The sequence below is a fragment of the Columba livia genome, chromosome 2 (genome assembly GCF_036013475.1).
Source record: "Columba livia isolate bColLiv1 breed racing homer chromosome 2, bColLiv1.pat.W.v2, whole genome shotgun sequence".
In the NCBI taxonomy this organism is placed as follows: Eukaryota; Metazoa; Chordata; class Aves; order Columbiformes; family Columbidae; genus Columba; species Columba livia.
In genome coordinates this window covers 124,648,722-124,669,980 of record NC_088603.1, presented here as the reverse complement: position 1 = coordinate 124,669,980, position 21,259 = coordinate 124,648,722, and the positions used below count along the sequence as shown (strand labels likewise).

Here is a 21,259-nt window from a genome sequence, read left to right as displayed (position 1 = left end):
CTGCTGTACATTTACTGAATAAAGACATTAATACATGCAAACAAACGCCACTAACTCACAATAAACTAAAAAGCAGAAAAATGGTTTATCAAGAGTGTCAGTAGGAATAGCGAATGACAAATACAAATAAATACAGCTATTTTAATACTGGATCTGAAATACTGGAGGGATACAAATGACAGTAATACTAACATGGCACACTAAATAAATATGGTCTCCTTTGTGAAATAAAAAGTACATTAAAGAATGTATTGCTGGTGTTGGAGGTCTGGCTTATGCAAGTTAGAAGTTCTTTTGTCCACTCTTAGGAACACCACATAAAACTCTATAGTAACAGTTTCTGGTATTCTATTAGATAAGAGACAAACATAATTTTGAAATGTGCTTTAGAGAATTTTTTTTACCCTTATTGCCTTGAGATTTGTGTTTGTGTTTATATGTATAAATCGTCTATACTCTCAAATGCGGCAATTTGAACACATTTTCATTTCCAGACATAGAATGAGATCCAAACAACTAATGAGCTCATCTATGGATGTAGCAATCTGTCATCTGCAATGGAGGATTAAAAGGTCATGTTATATTATATATGGGCAGTTTTTGCAGTGCTAAAATCAGAAATGAAAAGATTTTAAAAAAACCTAAGTTAACACAAAGAAAAAGAAGATTGTTATGGTTATATTTATTTTATTTCTGATCAAATACATTTTTTTTAGCCCTGAAAAGCCTTCAAATCTTATTTGTTCACCTGTAACATAAGCGAGAAAGGAGCTTGACTTATCTGGTTTTTATAAGGTAGTTAAAGAGGAAACCTTTGCTCATTAGCTTTCTACTTGCAACACACAGCTGTGGGAGTGCCAGGTTCATTTCCCTTTCACATCCAGAAAGACTTGAGTCCATATCATCCGTTTCCCAGGAGATTGCCCTTATTACCATACTGTAGTTATTGGGGGATGTTTCACAGGAAGCTCTTCTGTGAAGCTTTCCCTCTTTATATAACATAACATTATAGTAATTGGAATAGGGATCAAGACCAAAGTGAATTCCTTGACAACAAGCCTACAGCTTTATACACAGTCCTTCTGGTCCAAGCTTCCCCTTCCCCACCAGCTTCTTCCTCTCAGGTTTACCCGACTGTTACAAAACAAACTTTGGTAGACATTTGGGTATGACAAATTATTTTGAAACATGAAATATATTTTCAGCTAAAACAATACAGGCTTTCCATGTCACTCTTGTGAAGAAACATCATACTTTTCTGAAAGAATGGAAAGGATCAACTCACATACATTTTATTTGACATCGGGAGGGTATGTGGCAGAAGTTTTCATACAGAAAAGTTTTGAGATCTTTTTGTACTAGATCCATAAGCTTTAAACTTCTTCTCAAACTGTTCTTCTTTTCTTTTCTTTTTTCTTTTTTTTTTTTTTAAAAAAAAAAAGTAATAAACAGTTTACCAGGAAAGTCGCACATTATGTATTATCACTGAAGGAGGAATGTTTCAAACTTTCACAGCAAAAACAGGCCAAAATTACCCACATGCTTATTATTCTCATTCTTATTTTTCATTAACTGCAGTGGAACTTCTTGGCAGAATTCAAACAGTCAATATTCAAAGGAGATCTTCCTTTCTGCTGCAGAACAAGATCTGAGCAAAATTTCAGCTGTGGGCAGCTTCTGGTAGCACATTTGGAAAGTGTATCCGCATTGTATGCATACTCCATGTGAAGATATTGAATTAAAATTACCATATATTATTGCACCAAGTTATATTTTCTGATAGTATTCATGATTGAAGACCTAATAAATTCACAGGACTCCAAGCAACACTTAACTAATTCTGGTCAGAATAAATATAAACATGATAGAGCTTAAAATCAAACAACAGAAATCAGTCAGCTGCCAAACAGCACCATAATTTTCCCTGATAGGATGTCAACAGAAGTTAAAAATCATAATCAAGCTGCATTCATTTCAGAAACAAAACCCATTTTTAGGGACAAAATAGAACAATAGCAAGAAAAAAAGTGAATATTCCATGCCAATATTTCAATGCTGAGAAAATAGGCATCCTTGAAAAGCCTTTGATGGCATTTCATTTGCCAACCACACTAATGTACCTTGCAAACAGCACATTTCTAACACACCTGACAACACAGGAACATTTTCATGGGACACAGTGATGAAATTTTTAAGCTAGCATGTTGATAAAATGTAGGTCCCAATTACAACAGCTCAAATACCCATCAATTTGTAAATACCCATGATTTTATGTAAATGGTGAAAAAAGATCTCAGTTTCTTGAAGACCACACCGTCTCTAGCATAATTTTCAGAAGTACCATTAGATAGACCCCAAATTCCATGATTTACTGAACAAATTCTTGATTCTGTCATTACTAGCTCAGTCCTGATACTGGTGCCTTTGATGTAATCTGTGCAAGAGCAGTTAGCTTCAATGGAGATAAATTTGTGTCTGTCACCTTGTTGAGGAACTACTTTTCAAATACAATTACAAACCAAAAGATAAAAATTTCATCAAAATTCTGAAATCAGGTGAAGCACATAACAATAAAAAGGATTTTTTTTGACTCTTGAGTAGTATTTGTGTTATTATTTCTCTGTTTTGTGTTTTTTTTTTTAGATTTGTTAAGTGAAACATGCTAGTGAAACTGGAAGATACTTGATTTAAATTCATAGTTGCTAGTTTATAATCACCTGACACAATGCTATTCCCTTACACAATGCAACCAAAGGAAAGGCAACTCAAATTTTCACAAGCTCAGGGATTGGACTAAAAATTTCACTTCATTTCCTACACACTTAGATGAAAACACTAGTTATCTATAAAAATATAATAGTCACTATAAAACCAGTTATCACCCAACTGATTGAAAAAATACAAACTCTATGTATAATGAAAATGAACAATTACTTTGGGCATTCATCACTTCCATGTGTTGGTCTTTTATTCATCTAATAGAGTTTTAAGTCAGAACATAGCAATACAATGATTTATTTTGATTGTCTATGAAGTGTACTCACTTCCTCATCAAGCCTATGACTTCTGATGAACTACATTGTATTTGGAGAAAAACTAAACTGTTGTAGCTTTTCAGTGTGAAATTTTGTCACCAAAGGAATCTATCACTGAAAGCTTTAATGGAATTTTTACTGAGTAAATTAAACTTTATTTCTTATTAAATTGGTTCCACCAGTTTTCTGGTTTTTTTTCAGCCAAAGGCTAGGAGATTTAATGCTGAAACCAAAAAGCCATGTACCTCACAAATGTTCCCATCTGAACTGGGTGGAGTTCAAAATTCTCTAAAAGCATTACACGAATTAACAGTGATGCAGTTCATATCACTAAGCCTACAAGAAATAATGAGAATATTTATTCTATTAATAATACTGGGATCTGCTTGAGCTATGGGCATACTGTGCCTGGAATCATTTAAGTATGAATGTCGTAAACAAAGATCAATATCATCTATGTCCAGTAGATGATGTTGTATGGAACTCACTGTAGATACAAAGCTAAATATAACCTATGCTAATGAAAGTGCTACCTTGTATGAACGCAATTCAATACTTCCAGCAAACATTTCTGCTTTAATCAGAGGAGTGAATAAAGAACGAAGTGGCCTAGAGCACTATGCATCATGTAAAGTTTTATTCAGATGTGAAAAAAGTCATCCTTTCCCATTTATTCATTTTTATAAGAATTAACATCCTCACTGTGAGACCAATCTGCTCAACAAGTTATTACATTAACCTTCTCAGTAGTTTTCTTTAGCTGCTTTCAAAGTATTCTCGGAAATTCAGATACGTGTTTCATCCATACTTGAAAATTCAAACAAAATGACATTGTCTGATTTTCAACAATCAAAAATGGACCTCAAACTTTCTACTGAATAACATTTTTATTTTTTCCCCAAGATGGTACTTCAGAAGTCAACTGTAATTCAAATTCATTGCATTTATGTACTTCAAACTGATGGCTATTTACTCTCAGAGACAATCTCACACACTGGCATTCTCATTGGGAGGGAACCCCCAAGATCAAATTTTATGTTCAACCACGCTCTTCCTCTATGATTCCAGCCTGCTAAAATCTGAGAATCCTGCTGTTGAAACACCCTCCCAAAAACCTGAAAAGGATAAGTGACCTACCTTAGAAAGTCCGCCTACTTCCAAATAGAAGCAGATAATGAAAACATTCCAGGTGACCCACAGGGCAGTCCACACCGTGTACTAAACACAAAGCCGGATGAAAGCAAAAAAGACAGAAAAATAAAATGTGAAGATGAAAGGACTTTATACTGAGCAAATCAATAATAAAAAAAACTGATATCAATAAGCATTGTTCTTCTGGGATCAGCCAAGTGCAGAGTTCAGAAAAGGAGTTCTCCCTGCAGAAGTCCCATAAGAACCATAGGAAATTACAAATCCAATATCTGTTGCTGCTCTAAATACATGCTAATAAAACAGATTTATTTTTACAGTTTTACACATCTTACTGATACCAACTAAGCCCAAAATGCTGACTTAAGCACTGGTTTTGAGGCAATCACGATTTAGCTCTGTTAACAGAGATTCCAGAATAGCACAATAATTAAAATTAGCAAGTATTATTAAAATAATACTTAAATGTTATGAAGAAATACACAAAACACCACCAAATAAAATAGAAGATCTACTATAGAATCACAGAATGGCTGGGGTTGGAAGCAACCTCTGGAGATCATCTAGTCCATCCCACCTGCTAAAGCAGGTTCACCTAGAGTAGATTGCACAGGAATGTGTCCAGGTGGGTTTGAATGTCTTCAGAGAAGGAGACTCCACAACCTCTCTGGGCAGCCTGTTCCAGTGCTCTGGCACCCTCAAAGTAAAGAAGTTTCTCCTCAGACTGAACCTCCTATGTTTCACTCTGTGTCCATTGCCCCTCATCCTATCATTGGGCAACACTGAAAAGAGTCTGGTCCCATTCTCCTGACACCCACCCTCAAGATATTTAGAAGCATTGTTAAGATCACCTCTCAGCCTTCTCCTTTCCAGGCTGAAATTATTGATCTGATAATTCAGGGGTTTTTAAAGAAACAAACAGGTAAAGGGTAAATCTGATCTCTGAAGAGTCTTTTAGTAAAGGTCTTTTAATTGAATTAAAAATAGCTCACTATTTCTCCAGCCCCTGTGGCTATGAACCTGACCCTACAGTGCACCCTTAATAGGTGAATGCATCCATCTCTCTTCTGGGTTCTCCAGCATCCTACCCCAGAGCAAGTCTGAACTCATACTCCACCCACAACATGAATGGGAGACTAATTTGTCTCCCTTAAACCATCTTTTGCATTTTAATTGTCAGCAAAATTGCCTGGTACAACTTCCTTATGTCTGCACTGTTTACCTATATATGGCTGTAAACTACACCCAGTAACTCAGCAGCATTTCTGTAAGACAGGCTGAGCGCACACTCAGCCACACTGGACCTGCACCCTCCTGAAAAACACATTTCTGCACTTACAACCTTTACAGTGGAGATCTGCTGCTAAGTGCCTCTGCAAGTCTATTTAACTGGGACCAGGTGAGGTTAATACGCTTTTGTTTTGCTTCAATATACTGAAGTAAAGCTCAGCACACTGAATCCCATTTCCATCACAGAGGAGATGTCAGCTTGCCTTTCTTGGGCAGTTTCGGGTTATGTTCCCTTCTTCCTTCCCCTCCCTGTGATGTATAATGGAAGGTTCAGGTGAAGAGGATTAAATTTTTCCCTCTTGAATTATCTCCACATGCATATAGTAATTTCTGTATAATTTAATTTCTTATGAGGTACTTGGGCTGTTCAGAGATCACTATGGCTTAAGGAAGCAGATCATTAATAAACAAACTGAGAGTAATGCTTCTGGGTTGTTTCCTCTGGTTTGTAGAGAAGGGCAACTGAAAACAGGTTTATTATAAAATAGACAAAGCTGCCATGGTCTATGAACAGCATAAGGTCTGTGCTATTAATAAGACTAACTTAAAAGAGGATATCCCACTTTACCACATTTGCCGACTTTGTAGTAACTCATCATAAGCTCCTGATTTTCCACTATTTGTCCTCAGAACATCAGGTGCAGAGTGTTCAAAATTAATGAACACTTAATACAAGCCCAGCTGCTCATATAAAGCAGATTTCAGAATATTCAGATTTCCCCTTTTCTATAAAGGTTTTTTTTATCTGTTCATGAATGAAATCTCTCATCACAACAGGAAACCTACTTGATCTGCGAGGCCAAGATAAATCTGTTAATGGCCTCATTCTGCCCCATGCGGACCAATGACAATTCTGAACCAGTCAGGCAAAAACTCTCTGAACATCCTTTCCCAGGCCAAGCTATGCTGTTTTACACAGTCAGAACCTGTTCAGATCCATATATACCATGAGGATTAGGGAAAGGGAAGCAGAGATGAAAAGTCTGGTGGACTTGGCAGTGTTAAGTTTACAGTTGGACTCAATGACCTTAAAGGTCTTTTCCAACCTGAATGATTCTCTGAAAGCAGGTGTACACCTTGAAACCCAGCTCCTGTGTATGGAGATGTTCTTCCTACATTCTCACTGAACTGCAGGAACAGAAATGTAAGCTCCATTTGCTTTATGAATAATAATAAATTGCTAATATATTTATATTCAGTAATTAGTGCTACATAATTTTTAAAAGTGACAAAGTTCTTCCCCACATTTGAAAATACATATTTTTGGTTATGCAAGTAGTAGACTTGTTCCTTGTATAGCATCATAGCCACTTATGGAAGGCTACAATAAAAGAAAAGTTTTAAAAGACAAAAGTAAGTAAGCAAAATTAGGAAATGTCAGGATTCTGGTTACATATGTCATCTTAATATTTCTCTTTTGGATGTGCAATACAATGCAAACATTAATTAAATCATCATAGGTATATTTTTATTTTCAAAGACCCTGCTTTCCTTAATACATTCTATGAACAGCTAGCTCAATATTTTATTTCTTTTTGTCACTCAGACCCTGTTCAGAGGACAGAATATTAATTTCCTCATGAGATTTTCTAAGATGCTCATCACTGTACTGTCTGAGAGCTGCACAAACATTAACTAATTTATTTTATGTTATAAGGGAATGATACAGCGCTCAGAATGCAAATGATGTTCTGATACATGCAGAGATTACATTCACAAGTATTCATACATCATAGGCATCCAACTTGAGATGCTTAGGACTTCATTTTTCAGAACATATGGGTTATTCAGTGCTTTATAAGCTCAGTGTTCAGCTCCCTAGGGATGAGCATTCAGCACTTACCCAAATAAGACCACAGAGTCTCAAGACAAGAATGCAGAATGCAAGGGGAAAACAAAGCATGTGAGAAGCTTGCTTTATGTGACTCGCTTTGTGTCAAAAAAAGGTTTGGGTTGTTGAGAGTAGAGATAAAACTCAGCTACCCAGTGCAGCCTTCACAACAAAAGCAATAATTTTGTTCTTGCTATCACATGCCCCATTCTTCCCATGTCTTCTATTTTCTGCATATCAAGTTCCTATTCTGTATCTACTACCACTATCACCAGAAAAACCCCAAAAGTCTGTCTTTTCTATTGCAACTGAAGTGCCCCTAGAAAAAAAAAAAACAATATGCATCCTTGTGGCTCAAAGCTGCAAATATATAAAAGGATCACATTAAGATAGCACAGGATCTGTTTAATATCACAGGAACTGTTTAATAACAGTTCTTCTTAATAGTTGAGTGCTTCTTCCTGAAAAATTTGTGTTACTTTCTGAACATTATTTGTGTAAATTTATATATATATATATATATATATATATATATATATATATGCCTTCATTGTTGTTTTGTTTTGTTTTGTTTTGTTTTAAAAAAAGAACAATATTCCATTATGTGGTATCACATTAATAACTGCTTAGGTTGCCACTTGAGGTTTAAATTTCAGATCCATTAGGAAGACCTCTCCTTTCAGCTAGCAGAGAAATTGCCTGTAGTCCCCAGTCGTTGTCCTTTGTGTGAAGGCACAACAGGCAGGGGAAGGTGTCATACACATTGGCAGACAATTGCTGTCAAGGGAGGAGTGGTTAGAGTTCGAAGCTTCAGGTTCACAGTGAACCTCAGGGCTCATTTCACTCCCAAGGCACCTCACCTGACCTGCCACTCAACTTCTCTTGCCCTGTGTCCCAAACACTACCCTGACAGTCCTGCTGTGTCTGCTCACTTTCAACCCCCCTCCAAGCCTCCTGCCTGGTTCTTTCGCCAGCCACATTCAGTGCTCTCCAGCTCAGCTGGTCTCATGCTCAGCATCACAACCCTTACCATATCTGGCCTGAAGAAGCAATTTTCCACACAGGCTAAATCAATAAGAAGAGGTGTGGTTGTTTTTGTTTGTTTTGTTGTTGTTGCTTGTTTGTTTGGGGTTTTTTTGTTAGTTTTGTTTTATATTATTTTATAGCCCATATGATGCACTACTTAAAAACCATCTGGACATTTTTGCCTAAACAAATTCTTTCTACTGGAAGAACCCAGGACACTGGTGATAATATTTGCTGATTTCTCCCCATGTATTCTTTCTTGCTTTTGGTCTTTTGCACTAAGGATTGTACACTATGCCATGTGAGAAAGCATTTTGCATCTTTTAAGTTACGTGAAGAGAGTACTCCCTAAACCTTACAGGTTAAATGTCTATTAAATTATTGTCCAACCCAGTTGGTTCCTTGCAGATCTCCTTTCTCAATACCAGCCTCTCTATAATAGTGATATTTCTATACTTCTTCTGACTCTACAGGTCATATTGAAACTGATGCAGAGATACCTTTCATATACTAGTGAAATACAACCACTTCTAGAGTTAAATCACGGATACAATGTCACAAAAAAGAAAGTCTTAAGGAAAAATGCAAAGGATGGCTTCTGAAACTTAAAGGTAAGAGAGAAAATGGAAATTTCCGAGTCAGATTATTACAAAGATTGTGGGATAATTTTAGCTTTAATGAATAAACTATCTCAAGTGTATATTTAATTCAAAGTGCAGCACCTCCTCTGACAGTGTCTTGGCATTAGGGCAAACAAATGTTGGCTCAGGGATACTTCAAAGGAAAGGCAGCAACTACTGAGCTGTCAGTTTGTCGTCCTGTAATACCTGGCTGTGCCTCAGAGGCACCAATACCTACAGAGCCCTACTTAGGCATGTTGGTGAAAGATGACAAGGAAAGTGGCATAAATCAACAATATGGAACAGTAACAACTCAGAACCAAGCAGGAAGGATATTAAAGGAGTAATTTTAGATGCCTAAATATTTCACATGGGTCTGAAATTGGAAGCATGTTTGTATAGCTTTTGGTTGAATAGTGTGTGAAGTATCTTGTGTAGCCTTTCTTCTCTTTTGTTTTGGTTTGTTTTTTCTTTTGTTTTTTCTTTTTTTTTTTTTTTTTTTAAGAAGTTGCCTCCTGGCTTTTCAGGTGTACACATTGCCTATATTATTTAATGGAATAAGTTAAGCAAGCAAAACAGAGATTTCCACTTTATATTCCCCCTATTTAAGAATATTATTTTCATCTCTCACTCTTCATGAATACATTTATGTTCAAGTTTGTGCAATCGTAGCTATATGACTCATCGTTCAGAAGTCTTTTGAAGTCCCATATCGGAAGTAGAAGAGGGGAAAAAAACACCAACCAGCTTTAACAAGTATCCTGTCATCATCTTTAATCAATTTTAACAGCCAGAAAATCTTGCTGGTAATAGCAAATTCTATTAAGAAATGAAAAGCATGCACAGGAAAATGGATCACAGCAGAACTCTGGACCTGTGCGACAGATCTGTTACAACGTAGTTAGAACTGAAATTTAGCTTTTTTTCTTCTTTGCAAATGTTTGGATAAGTTTCAAATGAGCCAATATGGGAAAATTAGTAATCATTTCTACACTTTTATATCTCCCGGGAATTTCGAACTGATTTAATTCAGCCACAAAATGTTCAAGTACTGAAAATAGCACATCCGCTTAGTTACAGGACAAATTGTTTGCAGAAGCAGATCTAAATCACTAATTAATACAAAACTATTAGAAATAATTATTGGATTTAAAATAATTTGGACACTTGGAGTTAGTGCTGTTGCTCCCTCTTCTCTCTCTCTGTGTTTCCTAAGCTCTGAGGACTCAGAATTTTATCTATGAACAAGTGAAATTCCAGATTTATTTCAGAATCACCATCCTTATACTCCTGTATCTGAAGGACCATTTTTTTATAGAAAGTTCTCAGACTAAATTTTGTATCACTCAAACTATGATGCAAAACTCATTTCTTTATTCAGACTTCTAATTTACAATGGCCATGCTCATACTGCTGTCAAAGAAACTGCAGTTATGTAGTCATTAAATGCTAGTGATAAACTAGCTTGCCTGGGTTCAATTACAGTGGAAAAGTTAGAAGCATCCAACTGCTTTTGTGTTTATCCAGCTTCCAGCACAGTACTCTCTGAGCTCTTTAGTTCTAGGTATCTGCAAGAAAAACCTGCTCACTTGTGCCTGCAGATCAAGTCTCATATTTGACTGCACTATAGATGGCCTTCAAGTTATGGCCCTACATGTAACACGTTTATTCACTTACTTTCTCATTCCTGACATATGTTAAATTTTGAGAGAACATGACACGTGCAGCATAGGATGGCAAAGTGAAAGCTTTTGTGTAAATTCTCTTGTCAGGGAAACCTTCAGGCACAGCCTTCATCACATAGAAGACAGATTAAAGACATTCTTTTCAGGTCAAACCAAGGACCCTAGAGCTGGTCGGCTTAAGTCAAGATCCCTACCAGAGTATGAAGGAATATTATGGGGACAATTTGCACCCACATGTGCCAAATCAATTTTGTGTAGACAGTTTACAGAAGTAAACTTTTGTATCTGACATGGTTCTCTCTCTCTTTTTATATTCTGATGGGACCACCTGCACTAATGAAGCTGATTTCCAGGGAAGTCTTAAGGAAATGACAATGGATACTACACATACTTTTCTTGAAGTATTTGTTTACTTCTCCTGTTAAAGTGGATTTAGCTTAAGCTAAACCAGAAGCAATCACAGTCCATAAAAGCATGACTCAACATATTTATTTTGCCAAAGCCACAGTACCAAATTCTCACTCTAATGTGGGACACCAACCACTAACACATCCAGGGGCTTAGATATGGTTGAAGGTGCAGCTATGGACTCAGAAGCCCATGAAGCTTCTCAATTAATTTGGAGCCCAATTCACTTCTCAAAGCCCGGGAAGAAATCTCTCTGCATTTTCTTTAAGCAATACTGAAATTCAGGACCTTGCTGAAGATTTGCATTAAGCAGAGTTTATATTTGAAGCCAGCAGTAAAAGTTTCCTGCTTTAACAGGTGGACTGTTTCTAAAGGGTTTCAGAAACAGGGTGGCAGTCTATGTCCTTCCTCAGGAGAGATGCCTTTGGATTCCCTTTTGCCTTAGTGAAGATGGCCTGGAGCTGGGGTCTTTGCTCTCTGTACAGCAGATTGCCCTGGGGCTTCTGAGGACAGTTGGCAAAGCCCAGCTGTGGTTTGGATAGCCTTAAAGTACAGCTTCTAGTAAGCATGTGTTAGGTAGAGCCTGGAAGATCCTCAGGCTACAGCACAATGAGCATGTTAAGCTGGTATAACCCTGCACTGCTACAGAAAGGCTCCAAGCACTTTTCCCTGTCCTCTGGCTACTTGTTCCTGTTTCCCCTCTCACACTTTCTCTCTTTTTCTGGAACAAGAAAAACAGGTCAGAGAGCAGACCTACACTTAAATTAACACTGGAAAAAGAAAATGCTTGCTTTTCAGCTGTATCTGTTTAAATTTTATAGTTTATCAAGTGGCTGAACTGATGCTTGTGCTGGTGCAAATGAAGGAACAGAACAGGGACTGAAGGTAGCAGCTGAGCAAAAGGAGGATTATTGCTTATGCTGGCTTGAGGTATTCACTGAATTCAGCCTGAGGGTGAAGCTAGACAAGAGGCTGAACTGACAAGCTTGCAGATAGCAATAAGGAAGGACTTGCATCTCCTCCTCTCCCCTCCGCACTGCTGCTTTCGACTGCACAGTCCCAATCACTGCCTTATGCTGGTCCTGGTACTCACTGGGAACCTCACAGATTGGATTCAGCTCACCAATCTAGCAAAAAACTCTCCAGTTTTCACTAGGTTGGTTTTCTGACAGCTTCAGACTGAACCAGCTCACTGAAGGGTCCAGTTAGCTGCTGCCAGAATTGGTGGAGAGGGTTTGGGTTCAGCCAGAGAGAACAGTGGGAATAAGGAGGCATGCACGCCACCCCCTTCTACTGATGTTGAGCCGTGAGGCTGGTTCCAGACAAGTGGTGTACTTTCACTCTTCAGACTTCAGGATTTGGCTCAAGCTATTCCTACTTCATTGGGAACCTCACATTACTAAGGATAGAAGCTGCTGTAAAGTCTTGATCTTCCCAAGTAGTGAGTATTTGCTCCTACTACAGCTTGAGCTCTTAAAGATGTGTTTAAACTTAAATCAGAATGTGAGTTCAGATAAATCTGAGGATAAAGTGTCTTGTTGAGGTGGTTTTTTCTGTAATTATGAGTTTTCTAACTCTACCTTAAACCAACTTTAATATAGTCTAAAATGTTCATTTACATTGGAAAAAATACAGAAACAGTCAACATCTGTTGTGTTCTATTTGAAAACTAAAGCAGAGTTTCCACCACTGAACAGCAGTACTGAACCTGAAGGGCAAGAGATTTTGTGGTGGTGTACTTCAGACATGAATTTCCTGTGTCATTTTACAGATGCTTACCCTCACTTGCTTCGGATGTCTTATATATAAAATGGAGAACGCGAAGCAGAAAGGTGAGTCATCAAGATGTGGATGTTTACCCACTGCTGCCCAGTTCTTCAACCACAGTTAACAGATAAAAGTGCTACTACTTACATCAATCCATTTTCAATTACTTATAGTCTGCTTGTGAAGCTTAGCTAATGTGAGTATAAAGAACCGTGGGTGTGCTTTTTGTTCACTTTTTTTTTTTCTTTTAAGATATCACAAAGAATTACATGATTCCAGGCTTGACTATAAAATATGAAGTTTTTTAAGTATTTATTTAATGAGTTTTCCCCAGCAGACATTTATTTCACTCTTTTATGAGGAAAAAAAAATAGCCTCTTAAAATCTATTACTGATAACACAACTCAAATGTTCCAGATACAGACATTGCCAGGTAAAGACATAACATTCATCCATTCAGGAGAGGCTGTGTGGGAGGAAAAAGGATATGTTTTGTTGGCAGTTTCCTTTACAGTTTTTTCATTCCTGATTATGTTGAGAACAGGTGAAAAAAATCTGCAAGGCTTCAAGTTACAAGCATCAGAGACAATTTACAACCATTTAGAGTCAAGGCCATAAATAAAGATTTGGCAAAGTTATATGTGAGGAGGAGATTTATTTGGAACCCATGGGTCATAGGACCAAAGGAATTTCTAGAATCCTTGCTTCTCCCTGTTTAAGAGGAAGATATAGATAAGTATAACTTCACCATTACAATTTCTTAAAAGGACCATTGATTCTGCTTGTCTATTGCAAAGAGAACAACAATTTGTATTTCTTTCCTTCATTTATGCATAGTGTCATTGTAGATGTTCCCATGACCCATCTAGGTATTTCATTCTTTAAAGAATCTTACTAAGAACTTGTATCACAGTCATAATTTTGGCAGCACTGTCTCTAGGTTACCCATCCATTATAGCTTCCAAAATCTATGAAATGCCACTCAGTAGTCCTAAATTTGCAAAAAGACATGGAGACCTCTAAAGTTCCTACAAAAATACCATCTGCTGTTTTGAAACCAAGAAAATTCTGCTATGTAATTTGACAGGTTTTAAAACCAAATGCAAAAAAAATCATAGATAATAAATGGAACTTACCACGACTATATATCGAGGCCTAAACTGGATGGTTCCAAACAAACCCAAAATGACAACTATTATTTGTAGGAAATTGCCAAGGATAGGAGCCCATTGGAAACCAAGGAAGTCAAAGATCTGTCTCTCTAATGCTGCCAGCTGTAAAAAAACACATAAACAGAACATCCACTTTTTAATTATGAGTGAGACAGAGCACTTGACATAGTTTTTTACTTGCATCAGGCTTCACCAGAGAAAAGTATGGCAAAATTCTGAGGCTATGGTTCCTGTGTGTAACCCTTGTCAGCATTGTTAGTACACTGGTGTCTGAAGATAGCTACTAGTCAATATATGGATTTTCTATAACGAAAAAGCACTTGGAAAAAACTTCAATTTAAGAAAATATTTGTAAAGCCCTCACAAAATACAAAAATACCACCACAAACCAAATGGAGACAAGTTTTATTTTATTATTGCATGATGGAAACTCTAAGGCTTGACAATATTTATTTAAATACAAAATTTTTCTTCAACAGAAGTTCATCTAGACTGGGCAAAGCCATGAGAACCTTGCTATTGTTACCGAAGTATCATCATGCTCTCTCCCTTGCCCATGTCTTAGTTCTCTTAGATTTAGTCTCAACTAGACTTGTCTGCAAGTTCCTTAATCTATTCCTAAAGCAGAGAGATTTGGGCAAAAAGGGGTAGATAAGGTTCAGAGGAGACCTAGATGTGGCTATTGGCTACATTCCCAAGAGTCCTCTAATGTGGGAATAAAGGAAGACTGCTGGGACCTCCTTGCTACCTGAGGCACAGAGGTAGGCTCAGGGAGTGAAAGGCTGTAGAACACCTTGGAGTAAGTTGATTCAAAACCAACAGCCAAATGAGTTATCTGTACTCTGCCAAAAGCTGGTAGTTACTTTGGGCAAGTGCAAATCAGAAAGACATGGTGGCAGCCTAATGGCCTCCTTCCACACTGTTGGAGGTGGATTTAGTCGGGTGTGGAAATGAAGGAAGCTAAGAGACATCAACCTTCATCTTTGCAGCAGCATGTGGTTCTTAGGTTATTCTGCGTTTCTGAATGTTAGGCAAAAATTTTTTTAAAAATCCAAATTAAAATTCTTCTGCAAACCCATTCGCTACTACTTTTGACAATCCAGTCTACTTTTCTAAAGATACTAAAATCAACTTTCCCAGCAGCACATTTGTTGAAGTTTAAACTTAGTTCAATATTTCTCCAACTGTAGCAAGAGATTTTTGAGCAGCTAAACAGAACCCTACTGAGAAACAACTGAGTTTCTGTGCTTGCCAGAATTTATTACACATCTACTTGATTTTACTACACTGTTAAAAACCCTAAAATTTACTGAAATAAGCATGTAAAATATTTATAACTGAGACAGATGGAGTAAGCATGGCCCTATGAATACCAACCAAAGTATTATCATATGTTGTATTTCACATAAAATATTTCATTTTACACACAATGGCCAGGTTCAACCCTCACCTAAAAGACAGGGCTAGGTGTCACTGAGAGCAGAATCCTTATTTTCTGGACAAAAATAATCCCTTATACCAGTCATGAAAACCACATTATCTATGCTGAGGTTACTAAATATGATAAATCAACAAAGGTTGAATCATCAACTTGGTGCAGCTCCCCTACAATCAGTGAAGTTGCATGGACTTTTATTACCTAGACATCTGGCCCAGTACATATGATTGAAAAATTATCACACACCTGACAATGTTAAAATGATATTATTCTCTTGGACATGTAAAATGTTGCTATCTTAACAGAAACTATATTCTTTCATGCTGTAGGTAAGAGAGAATTTCAGAGGGAACACTAGTCCCATTAAGTGAAGCTGTTGGCTCAGGTAGCATTAGCTATCTACCTTGCTTTCTTCACACTGCACTCCCTTCTTTCAGCTCATTGTCCTACAATGTCTGGACCAATAATTAGTTTTCTTCCCTCAACATGGAAAAGAACTACAGAAGTTAATGACCAAATAAAAAAAATTATATATTTACATGGACCTCAGATGGAATTTCAATGCCCAGTGGCATCACCCTCCTGAAAGTATGTGGGTGTCCTAACTCGTACATGACAACAGTGACCCTGATGCCATTCTTGTAACGCCTTCAACTTGTGGGAGACTCATGAGCATCACAATAATGGCTTAGTTGAGACTTCACTAGGGACACCTCAGAATCACTTCCTTTTTCAGCCACTCTCTAATGTGCAATTCAAGTGATCTCAGATTTGGGAATACCCCTGCCTGTAGCTTCTCTAAAACACAGAACACATCACACAGAACAGTACAAGGGTGCCCCAAATCCCATGTGTGAGAAGGTAGACAGTTTCAAAAACTCTTTGGCACAGGCAGAACTCACAGTTTATGGTATTAGCAACAACATACCAAGACTTCTGTCCTGCATCACATAGAAATACATTTATGACATCCATGACCAGAGCCAGAGCCCGTTTCATTCCCATCACTATGAGTGGAGATCTTGCAGGACCAGCAAGGCACCTAAATAACCTACAGATCACCATTTTTCAGAGACGACGTGCCTTCTGCTGGGAGCCCAAATGTTACCAAGTGAGCAGATGATGGAGATGCCAAATCAGACTAGAATCTCCTCATGAGCCACCTCTGCCTCAACGTTCGTTGAAACTCTCACATAGCCTATGTGTTCACCTGCATCAATAAATTGAGTGTGTCCTATAACACTCCCAGCACTGAAGGCAACTGGCTTAGAATTTCCTCCAGTAAAATGTCCTTGGCTCTGAAACAGGGCAGCTGTGCACAAATTACATACCTACCTACTCAAAATGGTCCCTGGGCGGGGATGAACTGTCTGGGAAGACCACTGGTCACAGTGAGCCCAGTGGAGGACTCTAACAGCTCGCTATCACCCACAATGACATGCTATTGCCTGGCTTCTTCCCCAGGCACATGTGAATTTGCTGTTATAAAGAGCATAGGGCTTGGTCAGAGTATTGAAGAAATTCATTCACACAGATGGTTTGCTGTAAGAGACAGCTGCCCTACTCTCGCAGACATTTTATGTAGTCTTGAAAGACAAAAGCCTGCAGCATAGATATGAATGAAGCTCTTTAGTATGTGTCCCTTCTTAAACTGGTCCTTAGGAGCAGCCTTTCAGAGTCATGTATATCAGCACCTTAAACGCCCAAAAGACAGGACTGAGATGCCAATAAACAGAGCCACTGTACTTTGCCAGCAGAACCATGCCAACGGCCTGGGACTCCGGTTATGCCTAAACTGGATCAAATACAAATTCTACCTTCATTGCACCTCATCGCTATCTGCCAAACAAGCTAAGAGAACATCTGGCAGGACTGGTATCCCACAGAATTCCAAAGCAGCCACAAGCATCTTCCCAAAGATGGTTGTACAAATGTGTGTAGATGTAGGTAGATGTATGTAGATGTATAGATGTATGTAGATGTAGGTAGATGTATAAAAATTATTAGTCTTTTTATCAGCTATGATGGTAAAGGCACCCACCACAGAGAAATAAGGTTCAATTTCCTCTCCTGGTGCCTATTCCTCTTCTCCCACCTCCTATCCATTAGGATACCAAAGAGGAGAGCTTATCCTTGCAGCTGTGTCACTGGCCAAAAATTAAAAATTTGTACTCGCTGAGTCAAAAAGAGAGCACAAGGAGAAACATGAGTCTACAGCCTACTGCTTGTGGCATTTATCCACAATTGGGAGAGTTGCTTGCATTCTTTGCTTGCAGGGCTCGCTCTTTATTTTTATATACAGTGACAGAAAGTAAAATGCCAAAGGAGTCCTGAGAGCAGGATGCCAAACATACAGCACCATTCCTTCCCCCGTAACAAGTGCTTTCACCATCAGGCTCTGCAGTGAGACTTTTCTGTGCAGCTGGGTCTCATTAATTTTGCTCTTGTCGCCAACACAGAGTAATTTGTCTCATCCCTAAAGCCCACAGAATACATTAGTTCAGGAAAAAAATCTAAAGAAAAGAAAGAGGTAGGAGGCATGTCTATCATACTGAAATGGCTATTTTCTTTACATTATGAAACCTGCTTGTAGACAGCACAGATAGAAGTTAAAAAACTAATAATTCATGATAATGGCAGAGGAAACATATTAAGTTCTATTTTCTTTATGCACTAAATAAAGAAAGCATGCAAATGCTGCTGTTCCTATGTCTAGTATTTCACCCAAGAGTCCCCAGGCAGAGGTCAAGATGACAGACTTTTTAGCTCTGTACAAATGAATAAAACCAGTCCCTAACCCAGTCTGTGATTCAGGTAATTCACTGCACAGAAATCATCAGAATAAAGGGAGGGAAAGAGATAGCTGTACACAATTACAGGCTGTTTTTACACAGACATGCAGAACCAGTACTATCTTTTTTTGCACAGATCCAAAATCTCAGTGGCCACAAGTGGCCACCAAACTAAGCTGTGCCATGTGATGCAGTCAGAAAGGAGCAGAGACTATGACAAAGACAGTTTCATTTGGAGTTACATGTATGTGAGTGCTTTGAAATCTTTCACCAAAAACATAAAGATGCCATTTTCCTCAGCCAAAAAATTTCCCAAGAGAATTTCAGGTTCTTCAGAAAGCAGCCAAAAAACCTGAACCCTGAAGGCAAGACAAATGTTGCCAAAATTACCTGCCTCAACTTCTCCCACTGCTAGAAGGCAGATGTCAACTTAGTAGGGCAGAGGATCTCAAGGCTGGAGAAATGGGGTATGCTCAATGGGACTGAGGTCCTTTGGGGATTTACTGTCATATCACTTTCCTAACAAGCATATTTTGGGAGAGCCTGGCACCTCCACTACTCGTGATAACTAAGACAACAAAGTCTGGGAGTGTCCATCACAAACTGCTGTTCGATACTGTTATTTAACAATTAGCATAAAAATGGAAAGAAAACCTAAAGCTTCCTTGTAATAAAACAGGAAAGTTTCTGTTTTGGGAAATTATTAAAAATTGGGGATTGGACACAGATTTTTAGCGAAATCTGTGTCCAGTTGTGTGCAAAAAAAAATCCCAAGAACTTATGAAAATTTATCAAATTTTATAGGAAACAACATTTTCTTATCATAACAGCACTTGGAAAAGGAGGCATAATATTTCTTATTACTGCTGCCAAGGGAGTACTTTGTTATTTAGTCATCATCAGCACTGACAAGCTTGTAATGTAAAGTGCACAACTTGGGAGACTAGCACAAGCAGTAAAATGCTCCAATGGGATTGTATCACATCACTTAATGAAGATGTACCACATTTATCTCGTTCTTAACTGCAAGACTGTGCTGCATTAGTCACACAGGCTGAACTTTCTCTTCTGGCCATGCCCAAGCCTTTTTGTGTTAAGAGCAGTAAAAAGTCTAGCTGAGCTCATCTGTTTGAATTTCTAGCTTCTCCACCTAGATGTATCAACCAGATGTGCAGCACATTTGGAACATCCTGAAAAATTAGGGCAGCTGTAGCCTCAATGCCCCATAACTGGTTATGGTGAAGGCATAACAAAATAAAGGGTGAGGCAGCAATAGGATGCGTAGGATCTACAGAAAAAGATTACTGAGACGTCCTTAGTCAATGGAGAAATCAAAAAAACATTTTTGAGAGCAGACTTCAACAAATGCCCCCTATGGACTAAACCCCTCCTCTAAATGCTCGTGTCCTATTATACTTCAAAAGACGTATCAGAAGCTGTCTGAGTGATGAGACACCACAGCAGACTTACAAAGTCAACTTTTCAAAATGAGTGTAAAAACTCAATTTTCTCTTCTGTCAGAAACCTCTTGGATAACAGTCAGTTTTATATTTTAATGGAAAAGCTTTTATAAATGACATGTTAGTTTGAGATGAATAAATAGATCTACAGCCACAACAGAAAGAGTCACTTGATCAAGAAAAAGAGGTTTAATATATAACGGATCATTTTAGACAAGAAAAGACGTAAAAGTGACTTGATATAAACATAAGAATATAAACTTGTTTGATAAAAAAAATACAAGGTTAATGATATGTAGAAATATATGCAAATTTGATACCCTATGAATTACTGAGTTTACAAAATCGGGAAAGTATAATCTAACTCTGCATTTGATATTAAAAAGCTGCTTCAATTTGTCACGTAAGACAATCTCTAGAAATTACAATAACAAGAAAGCATCCATTCTATATCTAACCAACTTGTATTCAGGAAATCTGACAGCAGTCAGAAAATTAAATACCCAGTAACTGCATAACTATATAGTTTTGAAACCTTTTTTGGAATAAAAATTATTTTAAAACTAGGAAAAAGAAGATACAAATTATTAAGTCTTCCCAAATGGACACTGTTTACCCAGCTTTCAAAAATGTAAATAATATACAAAAAATCGTGAATCCAGAAATTACAGTGCAGAGCATTCACATTCTAAGTTCAAGTTGGGAATTATCTGATATATTTGAATTATGTATGGAAGACTCAGAGTTGGCTGATGCTGCTAATAATTATCATAGGAGAACTGCCAGGCTACAGCTTATCATCTATACTAACTACTGTTCCTAAGGATAAAGATGTCTTCTCCAAGACTCTCTGCTTCATCATATTGCCATAATTTTTACCTGCAGCTTCAGAAAGAGAAAGTTTCCTGGACATGAGAAATCTCTGAGGACTGTTGTTCCTTCTACCATTACCAATAGTTTCCACATTCAACATGCCACACACAGTTTGTTCCAGATTGATGGATGCATCTGTTAAAAACTGAACTGGTTCCCAAGCCTCCTCCAGGGAACTCCACCTGAAGCTATAAGTACCCTCTCTTTTGAAGCCCCAGGACACCTTTGTTGAGCCCAACAGTGCCCTCACCTTTCTCATCCCATCCCATCCCATCCCATCCCATCCCATCCCATCCCATCCCATCCCATCCCATCCCTTCTCCCTTCTTCCCTCTTTCCTTCCCTTTTTCTTTTTTGCCCAGACCACTATGCACCCCCAAAAAGCTGTACACCAGCACAGAGAAGAGGGCAATGCCAAGGCAGGAATGGAGAGGAGCAGTGGGAGCCACTCGCACCACCTTGTAGCCTGGTACTCAGCTGGAATACAGAAGACCTTGGATCAAGATCATATTTAGAACTAGACACATTTGACTTAAAACTTGTGCTCACATTCCAGCACTCTTAGGAGTGTATTTTCTTTCTCTTGACAGATGTTCCACTGAGAAAACATTTTTGCACAACCTTGGGGCAAACGCACCATGTTCATATTGTTCTTCTACTTTTTTTTTTTTTTTTTGGAGAACAGGTACTTTCTAATTTAAGGGGAAAAAATA

General features: G+C 38.0%; 1 protein-coding gene across 5 annotated transcripts in view; it reads right to left on the bottom strand.

Annotated features, from left to right (window-relative positions):
- NKAIN3 (sodium/potassium transporting ATPase interacting 3) overlaps window positions 1-21,259 on the bottom strand; it is a 351,381-nt gene that overhangs the window by 168,353 nt on the left and 161,769 nt on the right. For all 5 annotated transcript variants that reach the window (XM_065053654.1, XM_065053658.1, XM_065053657.1 and 2 more), the window contains 2 exons: window positions 13,948-14,085; window positions 4,173-4,253 (listed from right to left, as the gene is read on the bottom strand). In XM_065053654.1, the coding sequence (XP_064909726.1) occupies window positions 4,173-4,253; window positions 13,948-14,085 (219 nt within the window). The remainder of the gene's footprint in view (window positions 1-4,172; window positions 4,254-13,947; window positions 14,086-21,259) is intronic.